The 20,821-nt window shown below is 43.4% G+C and overlaps 1 protein-coding gene across 1 annotated transcript in view; it reads right to left on the bottom strand.

The window, feature by feature from the left end:
• The window catches only part of ALK (ALK receptor tyrosine kinase), a 681,217-nt gene that overhangs the window by 162,562 nt on the left and 497,834 nt on the right, over positions 1–20,821 (bottom strand). The window contains exon 5 of the mRNA XM_059188719.1: positions 17,748–17,875. Within this exon, the coding sequence (XP_059044702.1) occupies positions 17,748–17,875 (128 nt within the window). The remainder of the gene's footprint in view (positions 1–17,747; positions 17,876–20,821) is intronic.

Raw genomic sequence — 20,821 nt, 5'->3', positions numbered from 1 at the left:
CCAAGAATTGAGAGGCCCCAAAACAGGTTTATAAGTAAAAAAAAAAACAGAGTGAGGGACAACATAGAAGGGTGTGGAATAGACCCCACAGATTGGGAACAAAGAGAAAATTAGAAAAGGAGAGCTAAGATAGCAAAGTCTGTGCATTTCCTATAGTTGGTGGGACTTGTCTGGTTGGGTTGTGGGAAGGAGATAAAGACCAGAAGGTTTGAGAAGACTTGTAAGCAAGAAGGCACGTGAGCTATACAAAAATAGATGAAAGACCAAAATGTGAGACAGAAATCCATCAAAATCCTGGAGAAGAATACTGGCAGCAACTTCTTTGACCTTGGCCAGGGCAACTTCTTGTTAGACATGTCTCCAGAAGCAAGGGAAACAAAAGCAAACATGAACTATTGGGACCTCATCAGGATAAAAAGTTTTGCACAGCAAAGGAAACAATCAAAAAAATTAAAGGGCATCTGACAGAATGGGAGAAGATATTCCTGAATGACCTATCTTATAAAGGGATAGTATCCAGAATCTGAAAGGAATTTATCAAACTCAATACCTCCCGCCCCCAAAAAATCCAGTCAAGAATGGACAGAAGACATAAACAGACATTTCTCCGGATACAAGACACATGAAAAAATGCTCAACATCACTAGCCATCAGGGAAATACAAATCAAAACCATAATGAGATAACTCCTCAAACTGGTCAGAATGGCAAAAATGAAAAACTCAGGAAATAACAGATGTTGGTGAGGATGAGGAGAAAGGGGAACCCTCTTACACTGTTGGTTGTAATGCAAGCTGGTGCAGCCACTCTGGAAAACAGTATGGAGGTTCCTCAGAAAGTTAAAAATAGAACTACACTATGACACAGTAACTGTACTATTAGGTATTTATCCAAAGGATACAAAAATAGCGATTTGAAGGGGCATTTACACCCCAATGTTTATAGCAGCAAAGTCCACAATAGTCAAACTATAGAAAGAGCCCAGATGCCCATCAACAGATGAACAGATAAAGAAGATGTGGTATAGATATACAATGGAATATTACCCAGTCACCAAAAAGAATGAAATCTTGCCATTTGTATTGATGTGGATGGAACCAGAGAAAGACAAATAACATATAATTTCACTCATATGGGAATTTAAGGAATGAAACAAATGAACATAGAGGAAAGAAAGAAAAAATAAAATAAGAGAAAAACAGGGAGGGAGGCAAACCTTAAGAGACTCAGGCAGGAAATAAACCGAGGGTTGCTGGAGGCAAGATGGGTAGGAGACTGGGGTAACTGCGTGATAGGCAGTAAGCAGAGCACTTGATGTAATAAGCACTGGGTGTTATATGCAACCGATTAATCACTAAATTTTACCCCTGGAACTAATAATACACTATATGTTAGCTAAATTGAATTTAAATTAAAAAAAATTTTTTAAAGGTATATGAATGCTGGGTTAGCTCTAGACTGTTTCAGTGGAATCAGAAGAGTGCAGGGGAGAATCTGGGAGGTTGTAGGTAGAAAGGGCCCGAACCCAGAGCAGCATGGAAGAGTGTCGAGGGTCTCAGTGTCTTCCTGAGAAGGGCCCAGAGGTGGCCAAGAGAGTGTGGGTAGACCTGTAGAGGCCTTGTGAATGGAGCTGGGATGGTTTAGGTGAACCAGATGACCTACAAACAAGGACTCCTTCGGTCACAATCATGGGGTTGACCTGATGACTGAAGAACGACAGGGAGTGACTCTCTCAGAGGAGGCCAGAAAGGATGGCTCTTTCATCACCAGATGGCACAGAACACTTCCCATTTTTACTTGCTCCCCAAAGGAATGGGAAGGAGTGTGGAAAAGGGGTGAATTCAGAACAGTCTGATTATCTATCCAAAAGAGATTTTAAAAATTCCCATTGAGAGTTGACTTCAACTCCTGACCTTAAATAAGCTGTTTGCCATCATTGGAAATAAGGGCTTCTCCTAAGAGCCAAGTCATGTGTCATTTTCAATTTTTGCATATGGACTCTACAGTTTACATCTTCTATATGATGTTTACAATCCTTTCCAATGGGCCAATTCTCTTATGTAACAACTGGTCTGGGTCTACCTAACCCAATATAGCTCTCTTCTTAAGCATACCCTTTTCCTGCCTGAGCATGGGTTGGTCCTCTCTCTGAATATACAAGTTGAGATACAAGGTTCCAGTATGATTATCATTCATTTAACACTTTATCTGGATGGCATGTATGCCATTTACTTCAATTATGAACACTGAGCATCTGGTCTGTGCCAGGCTCTATGCAGGATGGTGAGGATCTGGGACAAGACCCCCATGGAGTGGGGAACAGAAATGTATAGGTGTTAAAGACACTTTCTAATCCTTCCAAGGCTGAAAAATAAAAGGAATAGGTTGAAGGAAAACTAGAATAAGAGGTAAAAAGTCACAACTTGGCCATTTGGTAATTACCAGAACCTAAACGTCTTTGGGCCTCAGTCTGCTAATCTGTAAAATTAAGGAAGAGAGGAAAAAAAAATTCCTTTAGGCTTTTTCCAGATGCTAAATTATATGACATTTATGATTTTTAAAAGTGAAGACTGGTATAGTTAATGGAAGCCCCCAAAGGCAAAAGAGTTCATAGAATACAGCAAATACAGTATCTTTGCTGTTTGATTCTGTTGTAATGACTTTGGAGCAGAGGCAAAGGCTTACCTCAAGCAAATCACTTGGGGGTGAGTATGTCAGTCATTACCAATCTGGGTCATCCTAGCAGTGTTCAGGACCTAGGGAACGAGTTGCTAGTTGATGTATACCAGAGGTTCTAATCCTACAATCATTACTAATATTAGTACTAGTATTAGTATTAGTATTAGTATTAGTACTAGTATTAGTATTATTATTTTGGCAGGGGAGAATCTGGGATGTAAGTGGCTATTTGTCTTTGCCTATACTTACAAAGCAGAATGCCCACCTACGATAGTTAAGTGGATAACTGAAACCATTTGAAATATTGACATATTTGCCTTGTTTACAATTGCTTGCTGCTGATCTCAATTTTCCACTCTGCTTTGCATTCATAGACACTTTCTCACACTGCTCCCTCTTGACTCATTTATACATTCACTCATTCAACACTCTACAAAAACTCATGGAGCCCCTATCGTGTGTCAGGCTTTAAGCCAAGCACTAGGGATGCATAGATGAGGTAGAAAGCACACAACTTAGCAGGAGGGGAAAATAACAGAAGCAGAAGTCAGATGAGCTACGGTACTTGGATGGTCCAGTCTAGCCACTGGATCCAGCCACTAGCTGGAGCTCTGTGGACAGCACACTGGTCTGCCCCTCATACTACACCTAATGATGTTGGTTGTCTGTGGCTGGAACCAAGGGCTGGGGTAGGGGTGTGTTGGGAGGAGTCTTACATCTGACAAAAGAACCCATCAAACGGGTGCCCGTGACTCCTTTCTATCTTTTATCTCTGAAAAGCAACAACCAATGATGAGAGAAGGTGCTGCCTCGTATGTTAGTATGGCTTCTGATAATGTTGTACCAGATAATACAATAACATGGAAATGAAAATATGATTTTTTTTAAATCCCAAGGAGTTTGGGTTATTTAATAAACTTTCCAGCCTTGGTTCTGGAAGCAGGGAGTCCAGTTACTAGGTGGTGGGGAAACGGAAAGCCCAGTTTGTGCACTGGGACAGATACCAGGGCAGTAGGTAGGAAGTTTCCATCTTCCTTAATGCAAGTTCAGTACTTCCTAGTTGGGTACAAGAGGAGCATTTTATGGTGGGTGGAGTGTCTAAACCTCATAGTCTTTTCTACCTCTCTCTTTTCTTCCTTCCTTTCCTCCCTCTTATTTCCTTGGAGAATCCTATGGATCACAACTGTGATATTTAAAGCCTTTAAAACCCTGACCGAGGGATGCATGGGTGGCTCAGTTGGTTGGACGACTGCCTTCGGCTCAGGTCATGATCCGGGAGTCCCAGGATCGAGTCCTACATCGGGCTCCCGTTCCACGGGGAGTCTGCTTCTCCCTCTGACCTTCTCCTCACTCATGCTCTCTCTCACTGTCTCTCTCTCAAATAAATAAATAGATAAATCTTTAAAAAATATAAAAATAAAACCCTGACCGAAGCCCAGACAAAACTCTTGCAATACAACCAAAGTAAGCCGGAATGTTCAACGTGACTTTACTAAAGACAGGGAAAAATAAGGGGAAAAACATCTTTAGTGCACACCATGAGCTTAGACTCTGTGCTTTCCTGACCCCTGAAGAGAAGAGACTCTCCTTCCTAGCTTCTGGTGTCTTCTCTGGTCATGACTGTAGCTTCAGCTGCCGTTACCCAAGAGCTCACTCCAGTTTAACTTCTTGACCCCTAGAGGAAAATGCTAGACCGTCTTACCTATCTAGATCCTTGCCTTTGCCATATGATTGACATCAGGAAGACTTCACTCTCAACTAAAGACTGTGGTCTTGCCCCTGAGGTCTTCTTTAGGATCACCGTGTCCAAATGCCCCCACAAAATCCCTCACTGTTGAGAAGCATGTATATGCCCATGTCCCCATGTGTATGCATGTGGAGTGGGGGCTTCCTCATGGGAGGATGCCAGGTACATGAAGGGAAAGGAGGCAGAGTAGGGGAAGAGAAAAGCAAGGAGAGGAGAAAATCTGTGCTTAGAATAAGAAGAAAAGGAAGGAAGACTCCTTGTGTGCACACCCCAGATCTGCCCCTGAGCAGCCAGTCTGGGCATTTCAGCTGCTGTCTACATGCCTGGAGTACAAGCAGAGCAGGCTTCACTGGTTTCTGAGGTGCCCCAGCAATCAGATGGCCGACTTCACGGCCCAGTTTTTCCCTCCACATAGAAAGAGAGAAAGAAAGTTGAGAAGAGAAAATGAATTAACAGACAAGCGAAAAGACAAAGTCATTTAGAGTCTGGGAGAGACAGAGGGAAGGGAAGCTGAGGGCAAAGAGATGTAGGAACGGCTGTCCACAAGATGCCAAAACAAACAAGATGGGGATGATGTGTCTGCCTCACGTACTGCCTCGCGTCTGCCTCACGCAGCACAAGCAAATGCTATGACTCTGCTTCCAGGAGACGCTTTGGCATGACAAATAGGCACAGGAGAGGAATGGGAAGAAAGGAAGGGGGAAGGGCCATGCCAGGGGAAGGATGGCGGAGAGTGGGCAGCCCTCTAGCATCCGTATGCATGCAGGCGCGTGGGATATGTGCGACAGAGTGCGGAATGCAGCAAACTAGGGTTTGTATTTGCGCACAGACAAGACAGATTATCAGTCCTGAGATGTATGGGAAGGAAAACAGTGAACATCTCTCACTGTCTTCTTCTCCTTTCTGTCACCTTATAATTCTGTCACCTCAGCTTTACATACTCACAAGCCCAAGTCCACAGGAAGAGGCTTTGGGCTACTCCCATGTTCTCCTTGACCTCTAGGAGCAGAGTGCAGGGAGCTTCTCCAAGCTTAGCCCTCCCAGAGACCAATGAGACCCTCTCCAAGGGTCTGTTCCACTGCTGTTCCCAGCCGTGACAGCTCCTTCACCCGTGTTCCTGAACCATAAACCTACAGACAGGCTGCCTCTGGCCCTAGACTTAGGTTGTCTATCCCTATAGCATGGGGAAGCTCATCAGTGCCAATGTTTTGATTATATTTACATTTCACAAATGATTGAAAGGATTGGCTTATAAAAACAAAAGAAAGTTGAGGCATTTAACCTCTCTGGGCCTTTTAAGACAAGAAAGTTATTATGTCCATGTGAATTTCCAGGAAGAAGCTTCTAATTAAGGCTTATTGCTTCTCAGCTGCCATTGGCCGGCAATGTGGCTCATCCTTCCTGTTCATCAGAGCAAGACAGGGGTTGCAGCCTCACAGAGTCTGTGCCCACCTTCCGGCCCACTCCCCCAGTGAGCCTGGGAGGATCCCAGTGCTGCCATGATAGCCCCATCACCCCCCTGTGTGTGACTTGGGAACCAGACAGGATATTGCACCTGTGTTCTTGAAGGAAATAAGACCCCTGGTCTACCAGTTGCATGAATGATTAATGAGGGGTAATTAGTCAATGTTGTTAAGCATTTTATAGACACAAAAATGCTGGCTAAGAGCTAAATGAAGCAAAAGCAGCAAAAGCCAAAAGACTTCCATCCAAATGCTGCTCATAGAATCCCAGAATGTTGAGTGGAGGCAAGGAGGCAGCGATCGCTTGCCCTGTGATTTGCAAACTTTGAACTTGTGGGACCTTCTAGGCACCCATCAAGCAACTGTTTGCCCAAGTTTCCTCCCAAAACAAATCATGACCAAAAAAGGCAGACTAAAGTTCCATGCTCATAGCATAACCTGAAGACAGAGAATCCAAAGACTTCAAAATAACCACGAGTAAAAAGAAAAAGCACGCCACCCTGGCATTGGGAGCTGTCACCCTCCACTCTGGGGGACCTGGCCCTTTGGTTCCCATAGTCCTTAGTGTTGAGGAGCTTTGTCCAGGCGTCTGGGCACAGAGGAAGTAAAATGTTTCCCAGCTCTTCAGATAAGAGACTTAGTGCCCCTTTCTTCCTATCCCCCTTCAAATCAAAACAAAACAAAACAAAGTCAATTCTGAGATCCATTTTTTCTTGGGGGAAATTAAATAAGCTTTAGACCAATGCACAAGGGATTTTAAAACCTAATATTTGGTTAGTCTGGCTCTGACCTGGTACTTAAATTTTAGGAATGGAATCCCTCTCTGACTGATTTGGTAGGTTAGGGCCCCCCTGCTGGTCTCTGGTGCCACCTTGGGATTTGGCTTCCCATCCTGCCGCCCTATGGCTTGCAACTGAAAAGATACCTTCCATTTGGCTCCAGCTCTCCAGGTCAAGCTGTACCTCTTTTTCTTAGGCCATGTCCCTCTGTCCCTTTAAAGTTGTGCTTCAAATATCCCCTCTGATGTGCCTCAAACGGCAGAGAAGGGTGAAGTCACCTTCCAGAGTCTAGGGGATCATTTCTAGCAGAAAAGATCCTAAAGCTCATGTTTTATCTTAAAATCTGTGTGTAGTTTGCATTGAAGCCCAATATATAGCCATGTTAATTTAAATATTAAAATACCCCTCTATTCCAATATTTTGGTAAAATTGAAGCTTTGGGAACATGTACTATGTTGATTCTGTGGGACTACCTATGCCCAGAACACTCCTTCATATCCTTAAGGTACAAGTGTCCTGCTGTGAAAAACACCTGCCCCTTTATCCCAACCCACTCTTTGGATCTCGGCCCCTCCCAATTTTCTCACAGTGAAATGCCTTTAGCCATTTCCTATGTGGACGGGGCTTGGGAGGCATGGCAGTGAGCGGCAGGGCACTGAGAGTGGAAACATCCTGTCCTTCCTCCAGGGGATGTCCTAAGACTTCGTCAAGCCCCTGAAATTGTACAGTTCACTGTTGGTCTGGTTTCCCTTCATGACTCATATGAATTATTTGCTCCACGGTTAATTAAAAGTTGCCAAGGCCATTGGATCAACATCATTATGATACGCTCTTTGGAGTCAGGGAGGGGTGGAACTAACCCTGTTTGATTTCCCACTGGGTCGCAGGCACTGTGTCACAGAAGGCACACACATCGTCAGATTTCATCCTTACACGGATTAAACCCTTACGTGGCGTAGTGCCACTGTCTCCACTCCACGCATTAACCACCTAGCACTGCAAGGTTAGTGTGAAAGATACGTAGCGCCCAAACAACTCAGTTAGGATCCAAATCCACGTTCCTCTTATCCAAATCCCATCCTCTGCCCACTGTTCAGGATGCAGTGCCCCTTGTTTTTTTTTTTTTTTTCTCTGTCACATCTTTTGCCCATTTCCCTCCTTTGCCTCTATCAAGGAATGAACGAAACAGACAGGAGATGAGGTCAGAATGGATGGATTCTATGTTGGCTGCTCCGGGAAGAGAAAAGGATGTGGGAGAGGTGGGGGACGGAAACCAGCGTCTAAACGGACATTTCTCTTCTCTCTGGAATTTATTTATTTGGTTCTTCCTCACAGAGACAGATTTTAAGGAATGGTTACAGGGGGGCCTTAGAGAGGGGAGGGAACACAGCTTTACCCAGCCTCTCATTCATCACCAGCCAGAGCCTTGATCTCATTAATAACTGGGGCTTAATCCTCCACATTCAAAGAGACTCCCATTACCCAAAACAATAATTTTTTTAATTACCCAGGCAGAATGGCAATCGCATGTTGAATACCAAGGATGATTTAAAACTAATAAATACTTTTGGAAATTCCTTGAACATTTTAATGAATTAAAAGTTATGAAATATTTATAAGCAGTAACAACGCCATTTAGTACCATTAATAAAATAAATACATTAGTCAGAGAATGAAATTCATTACTATTTTACTACTAGACATTTATGTCAATGACTGAATATTGCTCCAAATTACTTGTAAAATAGACCAATTATTTTAGTGTGATTAATCTTTTCAATTATTTCTTTTATGTAGTTGTAATTTGAAAGTAATTTTCTTCTGGGAGTACAATGACCTCCGCACACTGGTTCCTTATTTATTTATATTTAAAAAATCTTTTTTCTCTGTCCCCATTTCTGGGTGATTTCCAATGGTCAAATATTTAAAATAGTCACCCCAGCAGTGATTGTTCCTATGTACTTTGTGGGGCATTTTTTAATTGGCTTTATTAGCGATTATGAATAAGCCATTCCAATGTAAGGAGGTCTCTGCCAACAGCAGCTGTACACGGGTAAGGAGAGGAGGGGCCAGAAAATCTCTTTCCTGGTCCCCTCAGCTCGGGGCCTGGCTGCTTTAGACCCCATCCTCGGTCTACCAGGAGGACGCAGTGTGATAAGCATATCACAGGATGTTTACCTTTTTCCTTGGCCACTACCCATCCCCACAGGGTTAAACAGTCTTACTCCTTTGCATGGCACATTGGATTCTGGGCACCCAGGCACAAGGGGAAAAATGACTTTATCAGAGATAAAAGCATGATTGTGGGGGAGGGGGGAAGGAGAAGAGAAGCAGCTGCCTTCGAAATCAGAAAATAGATCTGGGCTTTCAGAGTTTCTGATGGAAGGGAGGTAAACTTGACCTTGGCCCAATGGCTCAGACAAGGTGGAAATGGAAAGGGAAAGGTAGGTGCGAACCTGCAGACATACCCCGGTCTAGCTGGAATGAATTATTCCATCCGGGTTCCAGAATAAGGACATACAGCCCCGTCAGGGGCTGAGGAAAGGAGAAGGCAGTAGTATTTATTGTGCCAAGCTCTGTGCCAGGGGCTCTACACATAATATCAGTTTTTCATTTCTCAACAAACCTATAATTATGTGTCATTAGCCCCATTTACTATTGAGAAAACCCAAAACTCAACGATTTTAAAAAACTCTTCTGAGCTCAGAAGGGTGGTAAGCCATAGACCTGGGACTCCACACTCGTTCTGTTGGATTCCAAAGCCTATAATCTCCCTCCTACATTGTAACTAGAAAACATTTATTCAGGGCTTACCCCAAGAAAAGCACTGTTAGTTGCTAATTGGGGTACAGAGATTAAAAAGAAAAAGACACAGTCTTTGATTCTAGGAATTTAGCATCTATTGAGCAAGATACATAAATAACTCTGGAAAGAAGTAGACGGCTCTAAAACGGAAATCTATGGAGACATAATTCTGAACTGAGACTTCTTGGAGAAGATTGTATTTGTGCTGAGAGCTGAAAGAAGTGCGAGGCATGGGGAGACAGATATTGGGGATGTGAGCGGGAAGGCACTTGACAGGGGGCATAGCTAGAACCAAAGCTTGAGACGGGAGGACTTTGGGAAGTGCGAGAGGAAATCACAATTTTAATGCTTAATTTTTAACAGAACAATCCACGGATAAATTACGGTGGGAAATTTTAGAAATTGGTAGTTAAGAAGGATGGGCCTCACCCTTCAAGGAAGGGCACAACGACAGCAAATGGACAAGGCTGTGGCTGCTACAGCTCCTTGGCTCTCACTTCCAAGCAATAGATCCCCTCTCTGCATAGATGACCCAGTCCCCTGAAGTGACCAACCCAGGCAGTGGCCACCTCGGTGCTGGAGTCACGTTGGCAGGGCTGTGGCGCTCAAAACCAACATGACATTTGGTTATTGTTAGCATCACACAATTTTGCAGGAGGCATTAGAAAAGCTGATTTGTTTCTATGAATAGCACTTTCTCCATAAGAAACTGAGCAGCAGGGAGGGAGAAGTTATGTTTCTAGAGGCTTCAGGCCAAGGGAGCTCCAGATAGGTCCAGTAGCTCAGGGGATCATGTACAATGCATCTCCACAGCCCTCTTCTCATTGGACCTTCACGAATCTTCTCAGTGGACCCCCACTGACATATTGTTATTCCCGTTTTAAATAAAACAATCAGCGTGCCAATTCTGATAGAGAACTTTCATGTACCTTCTGATCCAAAGAGTTGATGAGACTCTCGTAAATAAAAGGTAGAAAGGGGACTTCAATCCCCCAATGGCTGGCTCAGGGCTCATTCTTATTTCTGAGAAAGACATGGGAACCAGTTCAGAAGAAGTTGATCTCTACAAATAGAGCATTTATTCAATATCTCTGGTGTGGATTCAGTGTAAGTTGTGGGATGTCCTTTGGGGAGCAGTTTTGTGTGAAGTCGGATGGGATTTTAAGGCCACGACACCAAAACTTAGTCCGAAGACAGAAACAAGTTTATATTTGGTGTCACTGTGCATTCAGTTTAGTAAGTGCTTAGTAAATGTTTGTCGAATGAATGAGCAAATGCACGGGTGGGTAGATGGATGACTCTGCTACGTAGAGCATTTTCTGTTGGCAGCCCCAAGAGAGGGCTCCAGTAATCTCTGTTTTACAAGCATGGACTGAAGATCCTGCTGGAGTGCTGCTTGCTGATGGAACAGAAAATGTCCAGGAGCCCAGGAGGGGCTGGATTGTACCCAGCTGGATTTTGGAGTCTACTCCAGAGGCCTAATTGGTTCCACGTGGCTGGCCAAGACGAGAATCTGTTTGTTCAGCTTCTTTCATTTCCTCTTGTCCCCTTCTTGGCCTAAGGATGGCATTCTTGTCTGGCCATCATTGTCTTTGGTGGAATAGGAGATAGAGGGGACAGGCTGGGACATGCCACACATTTTTTTTTCTTTAAATTGGAAGTGTTTATACTAGCTCTTTATCTAGGATCTCAAAACTAGGACCCAGTGAGATAAGAACTTTCTTTGTGTAGATGGGCCATCACCAAGGTGTATCAGCCTTGTACTTAGTCCTAATTGTTTAAGGAAGGTATAGGTATGTAACAATTTTTGGCTATCACGTGTTGTGTAAGCACAGAATGTTGTGATCATAAAGCTGGAATTAATAGTAGAGTTGAAAATCAGAATGTCCAGCAGTTCTCAAACTGTATTTTATGAAACCCCATGGTGGTGGTGGGGCAGTGGTGTCAAGGGCTATATGAGCAAAAGTGGGTTCTGGACCCCCTGCCATCACTTCCCCTGGGCAGCTCTGTTTGCCTAATTTTATATACTGGACTTCTATCCAGGACTTTATTTGAATTAAGCATTCAGCCTCTAAAAAATGTTTGAAGTCCATAAATCCAGTTTAAATGCCAGCATTTTAGGCCCAGAGAGGTTAAGATCGTCACATCCCTGGCTCTTTCCGGACATGTGTTTTAATGTATCCGTGGGGGTGGGACTGCTTTTGATGCTGTGGATTCCTTCCCCTTCCTACACGGCCAAAGTTAATGAAATAACCCCTCATGGGGAACACGAGGATTATGACATCCTCTCTGCTGAGTAGATCAGAGGAGGTAATGTGTATGAAAGTGTCTCAGTAGGGTAAGAAACCAAGAGTGCTTCTTGTTGAGAAATCTGTTTGTGAGCTCAAAGTGGTTCTGACCTAGGAAATCTCAGATGTGATTCTTGTAGGTTCACGAAACAGGATGGAAACCATGGGGACCGACGGGAAAATGTATTTAGGCTCACACAGGTGTCATCTTCAGCTCCTTCATGTTCATGGACGGAGGGTGGAGGGGCCCACCAGTGGGCCAGTGGGCAGCGGTACACTTAAACTACCTCTGACCAACCGAGGCAGGGAGAGGGAAGTTCTGAATCAGCTCCTTAGAAAAACCGAGAACTTCAAACCATAAAAGACTCAATCTCAAAAAACAGACTGAGGGTTGCTAGGGGGAGGGGGGACGGGAGAGGGTGGTGGGGATATAGACATTGGGGAGGGTATGTGCTATGATGAGTGCTGTGAAATGTGTAAACCTGGCGATTCACAGACCTATACCACTGGGGATAAAAATACGTTATATGTTTATTAATAAATAAATAAATTAATTAATTAAAAAAAAAACACACACAAAAAAAATCCCCCGAGAACTTGACAATCATGACATGAAGGTAGAAATCACACGGGACTGGGCCGGTCAGTCATTTAGTGTGTCAGAGTTTAAGGTAAATCACTGAGTGGTCTGTTCATTCAATTTCTACTGGTGAGGGAGGCAGAAGAGATGCTTTCCAGCAGGTAGCAGTAACACGCGGCAGAAGAGTATGGATGCTGGAGCAGATGACCTCTGCTCTGATATCAACTGTGAGACTTGGGATAAATTACTTAAGTCCCTGTGCCTCCATTTCCCCATTGATGTGCTGATAATGATAACACATACCTCATAGCACTGTTGTAAGGATGAAGTGAGTTACTATATGCAACAAGTGTAGAACAGGGCTTGGCACACAGAAGGTGTGAGATGGGTGTTTGCAAGAATGCATATTCTTTATTTTTTTTAAAGATTTATTTTTATTTGTTTATTTATTAGAGAGAGAGGAAGCATACATGAGCAGGGAGTGCAGCGGAGAGGGAGAAGGAGAAGGAGAGAAGCAGACTCCCTGCAGAGCGTGGAGCCTGACACAGGGCTTGATCTTACCACCCCGAGATCATCCGGGGCTGAAATCAAGAGTCAGATGCTCAACTGACTGAGACACTCCAGTACCCTCCCCACCAGCTATGAGCTTCTCAGAGGCGCAGTGTTTTTCAAATCTTTTTCAAGAAGCTAGTCCTGCCCTTTTTGACATGTGTTTTTCTATTGGCTCCTCTGAACATGAGACATCCTGGTGAGTGTCCTGCACAGTTCTATTGCTTTGGACTGTCTGCTAAAGACAGTTCTTTGTCAATGGATGAAGGGTTCCCTAGATAGAACAGGGAAGGGTTCCCTGTTCCCTGGTCATTGCCACATGGCAATGTGTGAAGGATGGGTAGTGATATCAGGGAGACTAGCTGGCTACTGTCAGAGTCCACGACTGCACAACAAAGGCCTGGGAAAATTATGTTGCTGAGGAAATGAAGTCAGAAGGATAAATTCAAGAGACAGCAACAGTAGCATCTAGATAGAACAGGGAAGGGTTCCCTGTTCCCTGGTCATTGCCACATGGGCAATGACCTCTTTAGGGATGTGGTCCCTGGTCTCTTTAGGCATGGGTCTCTGGGGGCTGATATCCTTCCCATCACTGCCAAATATACATACTGGCTTTTTTACGAATAGGGAAAGACCTAGTCTAAGCAATTTCCACCTATTGCTACCTTTTTTTGGCAGGAGTAGGGTAATAGCCCAAAGCTATAAAAGCAGGAGCCGCATTTATCAATTGATTGATTAACTAACAATCAGTCAACCAGTATTTAAGTAGTATTTTCTATGTGTTTAGCATTGTGTTAACTGTCCCCTGGGGAAATAAAAGCAATATAAGACAAGATCCCAAACCTCAAATTAGGGCCCCAAAATGACTAACTGGGAAGTAATTGTAAAACAACTACTAAATTTAGATGTAGAGAGCAAAGTATTCAGAGAAGAATTTCTATGGCTGTGAGTGATGTTCTGGAGGGTTTGGGCCCTATATTGGATCCTAAATGATGAATCTGCATTCAAAACAGAAGGGACCAAGCTGGTTTTCTATAGACTGTACCAGTCTGACTAGAGGGCCAGGGATGTGGGAGAACAGAAGGCATAGCATTGGACAGGTACTGAGACCAGATTGTAAAGCTTAGAAGTCAGGCAGAGACACAGGGAGCTTTCCAGGCAGGACTGAGCAGTGGCAAAAATACCAATGTCAGAGTCAAGAAGGCCTTGATGTCACTCTCAGTTCTACCACCAGCCAGCTGGGTGATCTCTAGCCCATCACTTTACTGGACCCAGGAATGAGTGAGAGGGCCCAGTCTAGCCCCCATATTTCTGATGTGGGAGGCAATGAGAAGTTACTGAGGTCTCATGAAAGTGCCACACGGAAAGAAAATTTGTGGCAATGTGTGAAGGATGGGTAGTGATATCAGGGAGACCAGCTGGCTACTGTCAGAGTCCACGACTGCACAACAAAGGCCTGGGAAAATTATGTTGCTGAGGAAATGAAGTCAGAAGGATAAATTCAAGAGACAGCAACAGTAGCATCTAGATAGCAACGGATAGGATGAAAAGCACCCACAAGTCTAGAGCCCGGGGCTTGCTCATTTGGATATAGGAATAAGAGAATGAGTCAAAGATAATTCTAAGATTCTGGCAACGAATTTAAAACCCCAGCCTCTAGGCACTCAGTAAGCTGATAGAACACTGTGGACAAAAACATCGGCTTGGTGGTCAGACTGACTTGGGATTGAGTTTGGTTCTATCTTTCCCTAACTGAATGATCTGGGCAAGTTTTTGAAACTTCCATGAGCTTCAGATTCCCCACCTATAAATGAGGACAACAAACCTGCTTTATAGCATTATGGTAAAGGTCACAGGAAATAACACACTTAGAAGGATCAGCACATCCCTTTGCACATGGTAAGGGTTCTGTTGACGTTGGCTTTTATTGCTTCTTAACTGAGCAGTTATTAAGCGTTACACACTGTGATAGCTGTCAGGATTCAGAGAGGAAAGAGGCAGGGCCTCTGCCCTGATGACACTCACAGATAAGTATCATCTCCTCTGCAGGGAGAATTGTCCCAACATTCCCTGTAAGGCTTCTCCGGATAACTAAAATGGCGCCTCTCTTTACGTAGGTGAAGGAAGAGTTGTAGAGTTCTACAGATGTGTCTCCTTTCATAGTCTGCCTGTGTCTTATCAGGAAGGGACAAAGTTACTATCAGAAAATAGACCTGGCACTCTGTAGACCTCTTTATAACATGGGCTAATGTGCTACCATCCCTGTTCACCCCCTCAAAGAGAATACCCCTCTCTCCTTATCTCTTTCCTTTCATGACCTGATCAAAGCAATACATCAGAAAATGCAGACATTTGTCTGCATCAAATAAGCCTTGAGCGTACCTCTGAAATAACTCTTTCCATTTAAAAATGTGAGTGTAGCTTTAGGATGCTTCTTATGTTTGCAACTTGTCCACACCAACTGATGTGCACCTGAAATTGTTCCACGATGGGAAGGAGAATTAGATGTTCTCAGGAAACACAGGAGTCCCTTTGTTTTTCTCTGCTCTGTGCTTTACACATTCACACTTATCTCTTCATAGCCACTGGTGGCCACAGGAGTCCAAATCAGAGAAGGAGTGCAGAGAACGTCTGCTTCTCCATGGAGACAATCTGTTCTTAGACATGAGCCTCTGATGGAAGGTAGCTGGGACAAGAACTTTCCTGAGTCTCTTGGCCAATTTACCTTCTCTACAGAATTAGAAACAGATTTCTCTTCTCCTCCCTCTAAGAGATTGTCCTGCCAGAAGACATACTTTTTGGATCATTAAAGAAAGTTAGAGACAGCAACTCTCTTGCTTTCATAAGGGTAGAGAGGCAGACAAGAAACAGGTCTTTGAAACACTGCAATAAACTCACTGCAAATGCAACATAAGATTCAGAGGAAGAATTCTGGAGGTGAAAGGGAGTTGTAGGGGGGAGGGAGGAAAAATGTGCATAACTGGTTGAGAGCCTTGACTCAGAGGTATAAAGAATTTTTGCAGGAGGATGGGCTGGGCCTGATAGCTGAGGTTTTGTAGTCTCTTATTCCCTTTTCCTGCCATTGCTCAAATCAGATTAGGCCAGTTTTAGGAACGGATACCTTCTCTCCATCACATTCCTGTTAACTGGCTCCATTTCAACAGGTGGCCTCTTTGGGACGGTACACAGATTCTTGACATCAGCAAGGATTGATGATGTCCAGAGCCATCAACTTTGTGGATATGGAAATATTTGTACAAGCTCCTGGCTTTCTCCCAAATCACATGCTTCTTATACAGTGCCTCACATCATAGGTTAACCACCTTTTCAACTAGAACTGAAGTTCAATCTATCACATTATGATTATTTTTCTTTTTTCTCACACATAAACCCGTTTTCTTTAAAGGGGAAAAAAAACCACTTTGTGAAAGTTCTTGCAAGACTAACAATGAGTGAAGAAGCACAGCAGTACAGGAAACTGGGTGGTCAGGGATCTCTTGGGGGAGTCCCCTTTGTATAGCACCTTTAAGAGGCCCAAGATTCAAAGCTGGGCCTCTACATGCAGTAGATTTCTGTGTGTTATGAGCCTTCATGGTTGTTCATGAACCGTCTAAATTGAGAATTTCGGTCTAGGAGCACCATAAGCTTCCTTCCTTTCCATACTTCACTCTTGGTCCTCTCAGACCACAGATTCCACGGTACACAGAAGAGCTCCCTTCCCTCTGAACCTCTGGGCAGAGGCAGGGCCAGAAGAGCAGCAATAATGAAAAGAACTTCTTCCTGAAGATCTGTATAATTCAAGCCCATCTCCTAAATCTTCCACATGTGGGAATCAATAAAGGATGTTTAATGTTATGACCCTAGGTCTTCTGGACAATCAAGCAAAGGTCAACCTTATGTATCTATGGATGATTGATTTCCCCCTATTTACCAATCAGACTTGAAGCATTGTCTAATGAAAGATACATAGGTGATCTTGAAAACAAGAGTAGAAGGTCAAAAACTCTTTAGAGGGTGGGGGAATAAGCTTATCAAAAACCTATACAGATATAATTACTGTGATTGAGTATTGCACTCAGTTCAGAGTTTCCTGGCAACAATGCAAAAAGAAAAAAAAAACCCAACAAATTATTCTTCAGGAGACAGCTGCTTTTTCTTGGTAACAAATCTTGAACATGAGAATTACGCAAAAGGAATTCAATGACAGAGCAGATCATGCCTTAATGGTATTTACAAAATAAGCAGAAGATTTCATATATAACCATTTCTCAAGTCACCCCTTAGTAGTAGCAGGAATCAAGTCATTAAAAATACTTAGTCATAAACTTTGCCTCAGGAAAAAGAAGTAAAATGATCACCGTCAAGTGGTGGGGAAAGGAGTGGGTAGAAATACAAGTGAAAGAAAAATGGTAGAATGTTGGTAATCTTTGAAACTGGGTTGAGGGTATATGTGGGGCCCTGCACTGTTCTATTTATTTGCATACATTTGAAGTTTTCACAATAAAAAAACAATCCAACTCAACCCAACCCAACCCAACCCAAACCAAACCAAACCAAAACAACATAGCTGAAAGCATCTGGCAGCCAGAGAAGGTACGATGATACGTTCTCTAACAAAGACTATATCCTGTTTGATGATGTTTTAAGGTAAGTAGGTATAAATAATGTTATACTTAATCTTTGAAAGTTGATCAGCTGGGCTGTGGAGCACTTGGCTATGCATAGAACCAGCCCCATGGCCCTGTAGACTTTACTAGATCAGCAAGCATATACCCAGCTAATTGTGCTGGCAGGTTATGGACATACTTAAAAGACAGCAAGCTCTCAAGGAGGGGAGGAGAAAGCCAGATTCAGATACCTTCACTGCAGTTCTTCAGGGCAAAGAAGTCCACCGCAGACAAGCTTCGGTTTCCACTCGAGATGTATTCCAGGGCCACTCGGAAGGGATTCTCTGGGCGTCCAATTCTCCCCTGAAGCACCGTCCATCTGGTCACATTGGGAAGCAGAGGGGAAGAGCAGAGAGAAACAGTGATGAGAGGCAGACCTAATTTGCGCAGAGATTCTGTAGTGATTTCTGGGTCCACTCTTTGTGGACACCACCAGATGCAACCCTAAGAGGTTCTGAGAAAGACAACTCTGACAGCAACACAAATGTTTCCTTTTTGTCCAGCTAACCCAGAGACCCGCTCCTCAAACCCACTGTAGCCACTGGTGTTTCTTTCGATATTCTTTTAGGCAACTGCAGACCTTCAGACTGCTTTAGTAGTTAATCTGACAGGAAGAGAATATATGTACTTAAGAATCTGCAGGGCACCAGGGTGACTCAGTTGGTTAAGTGGCTGCCTTCGGCTCAGGTCACGGTCTGGAGTTCCAGGATTGAGACATGCATTTGGCTCCCAGCTCTGCAGGGAGTCTGCTTCTCCCTCTAGCATTTTCCCCTCTCATGCTCTCTCCTGCTCTCTCTCTCACACACTCTCTCTCTCAAATAAATAAATAAAATCTTAAAAAGAAAAAAATATATCTGCTGGCAGAGTGAAGGGATACTCTTCAAAAACATGTATCAGTGTACTTGTTATTATCTTTGGAAAGAATTTTGGCTTTCAGAATTTATTCTGATCCCAAAGTCTCATAACCCTTGAGTTTGCTCTGTGGTCACTTACGAGAAGGGAGCAAGGGCTATTTATTTACTTTAGAAAAATTAGAGTGCACCGAAGCATGTATTTTGGGGGTAAAAGGTACCTAAGATTGGTATGAACTCTGCAAAAAGGTGCAAACAGAAGAAGATAGAAGAAGGTCGAACGGTGAGCTCCACAGCCATCTATGATCAAGGATACAGACACTGCTGGAGAGCAAAGAATAAGCTGAATGAACATTTTTTACACCTCACTCATGCTATTAACCTCTTAGAATAACCTCCTGTCACTGATTGAAACATCAAATTTACTTTCCGCCATTGATTCAGGTTTTTTAAAACCTATATAGTTATGTCGACATTTTGTGTGGTGAATGGAAATAACCTGGACTACTTCATATTTTTTTTCCTTTAAAAAACAGTTTTATTGAGGTATGATTGACATACGATCAATTGCATGTCCTAAAAATGCATAGTTTGGTGAATTAAAGGGTATGATTTGATGAGGTCTGATATATGTATACACCCATAACCCCCTCACAATGTTTCATAGTATCCTACCACGATGTAAGGTCTGCGGTAGGCTGACCAGTACAAGTGCAAAGGAATTTAGGGAAGATTCACTTTCTGTTAAAACAAACAAACAAACAAACAAACATTTAAAGCACCCATTCCCTGCAAGGTATAAAGTGATGCTCAACATAAAAAAATATTAAAGATCCAACCATTCAGCAAAGTTGGCAAAGGAAACTAAAAGTCACCCGGAAGGTCATTATCTAGAGATAACCATAGTCAACACCCCAGTGTAGCCTTTTATTTACACTTTTATGCAAATGAGACCGTCTCCCGTGTGCTCAACGTGACTGGACTTTGCCGTTCAGTGGTATGTCAGGAGATGAGAAAAACAGACCATGTGATGAGTTCAATGATTGCAATTTTAATGATTTGTGTACTGCTTCTGAGTTTTCCTCTTTGCGATCGCACTGAGGCTAGCCTTGTGCACTTCTGTAAATACTGCCTTAGGACAAATTCATAGAGCCCAAGTTCAAGTGCATGCACACTGGAAAGTCTGAGCATATTGTCAGTCCTCCAGCAGTGCCTCAGAGAGCCTGTTTCTCCATCTGCTTGTTAACACTGGATCTCATCTCATCTTTCCCATCTCTGCTGCCTTTAGGTGATGAAGGCATTGCCTAAGGCAGTCCGTGGTCTTTCCGTGGGGCGCCCCTGTTTGGAGTCTCCAGTCCTGCCACGTTGCGGGGCACACAGTGGGAATCTGCTGAGCGAAGGAGGTAGTTTTGTTCTCTAACTATGCTCTTCTGTAGTTAATTCAGATCACCGGAGCCAATGCCTCAGCCATTTCATACAAGTGTATTAAGTTTCCCCACAATAGACGCTGTAGAAGGGATTATTGCTGTTGTAAAGTTTGTTCCCTGTTACAGTACCCAGCAGGATTTCTATCCAAAATAAAACCGGAGCACTTGAATAAGCAAAAGGAGGCCTTTCGTTTAAATGTGGAGCTGTCAAAGAAATAAATACATGAAAAGAAAATGTAAACGTGGGGTTCTTAAGAAAACAAAGAGAGCAGAATTTTTCTTGTCCTTCTGAAAAAATAATGAACCCTATTTTTGAGGAAAGATGGTAGAGAAACGCCTGACTATTCACAGTCTGCCAAAATTGTAGCTCTCTGCTGCAAGGAATGATGGATTTTAATTCCAGGTACACTGTGGCCCTTGACAATGATTTCCATTTCTATATTGGCACTAGCCCTCTGGATAAATGTGTCAAGAGTTTTAGGAATTAGTTTCTGAGTTACTGATGCAATAACTTTTGTCTGAAATTCTCTGGCCTCCCATAGTTTACGGCTGCAGCTTTAATAACTTTCAAAGCAGTTGCCAAACATGTATTTTATGACCAGGGAAGTTGGGACAAGAAAAGGGCAAGCTTGTACCTAGGGTCAGCTTTGTTTAAGAGACAGCAGTAACCCCAGGAAAAGCAAAGGCAAGTCTCTTTTCTTTCTGACTCCATTTTCTTTGCTCATATCCCAGCACTCATGAAACTCCTGTATCCGGGTTCTGTTTCCCTCTTTGGCTGCGGCAACTCTACTTGTGTTTGCGGGAGGATGGGTTATGTTCTGACCTAGATCCTCCTAGAGACCAACGGGCAGCTGTGTCCATGGGTTGGGGATTTGTGGCTGTCTTAGCCCTGGTGCGCCAATCGATCAATGTGACAGTGTGGGGGGTCCATCTGGATTCTGGGAAGCCAGAAAGACTGAATGGTCAGCCTGTCACCATCCATTATCT

Source organism: Mustela lutreola, chromosome 9, assembly GCF_030435805.1.
Source record: "Mustela lutreola isolate mMusLut2 chromosome 9, mMusLut2.pri, whole genome shotgun sequence".
Classification (NCBI taxonomy): domain Eukaryota; kingdom Metazoa; phylum Chordata; class Mammalia; order Carnivora; family Mustelidae; genus Mustela; species Mustela lutreola.
Note: the sequence above shows the minus strand (reverse complement) of the source record. Positions and strands in the feature narration are given on the sequence as shown.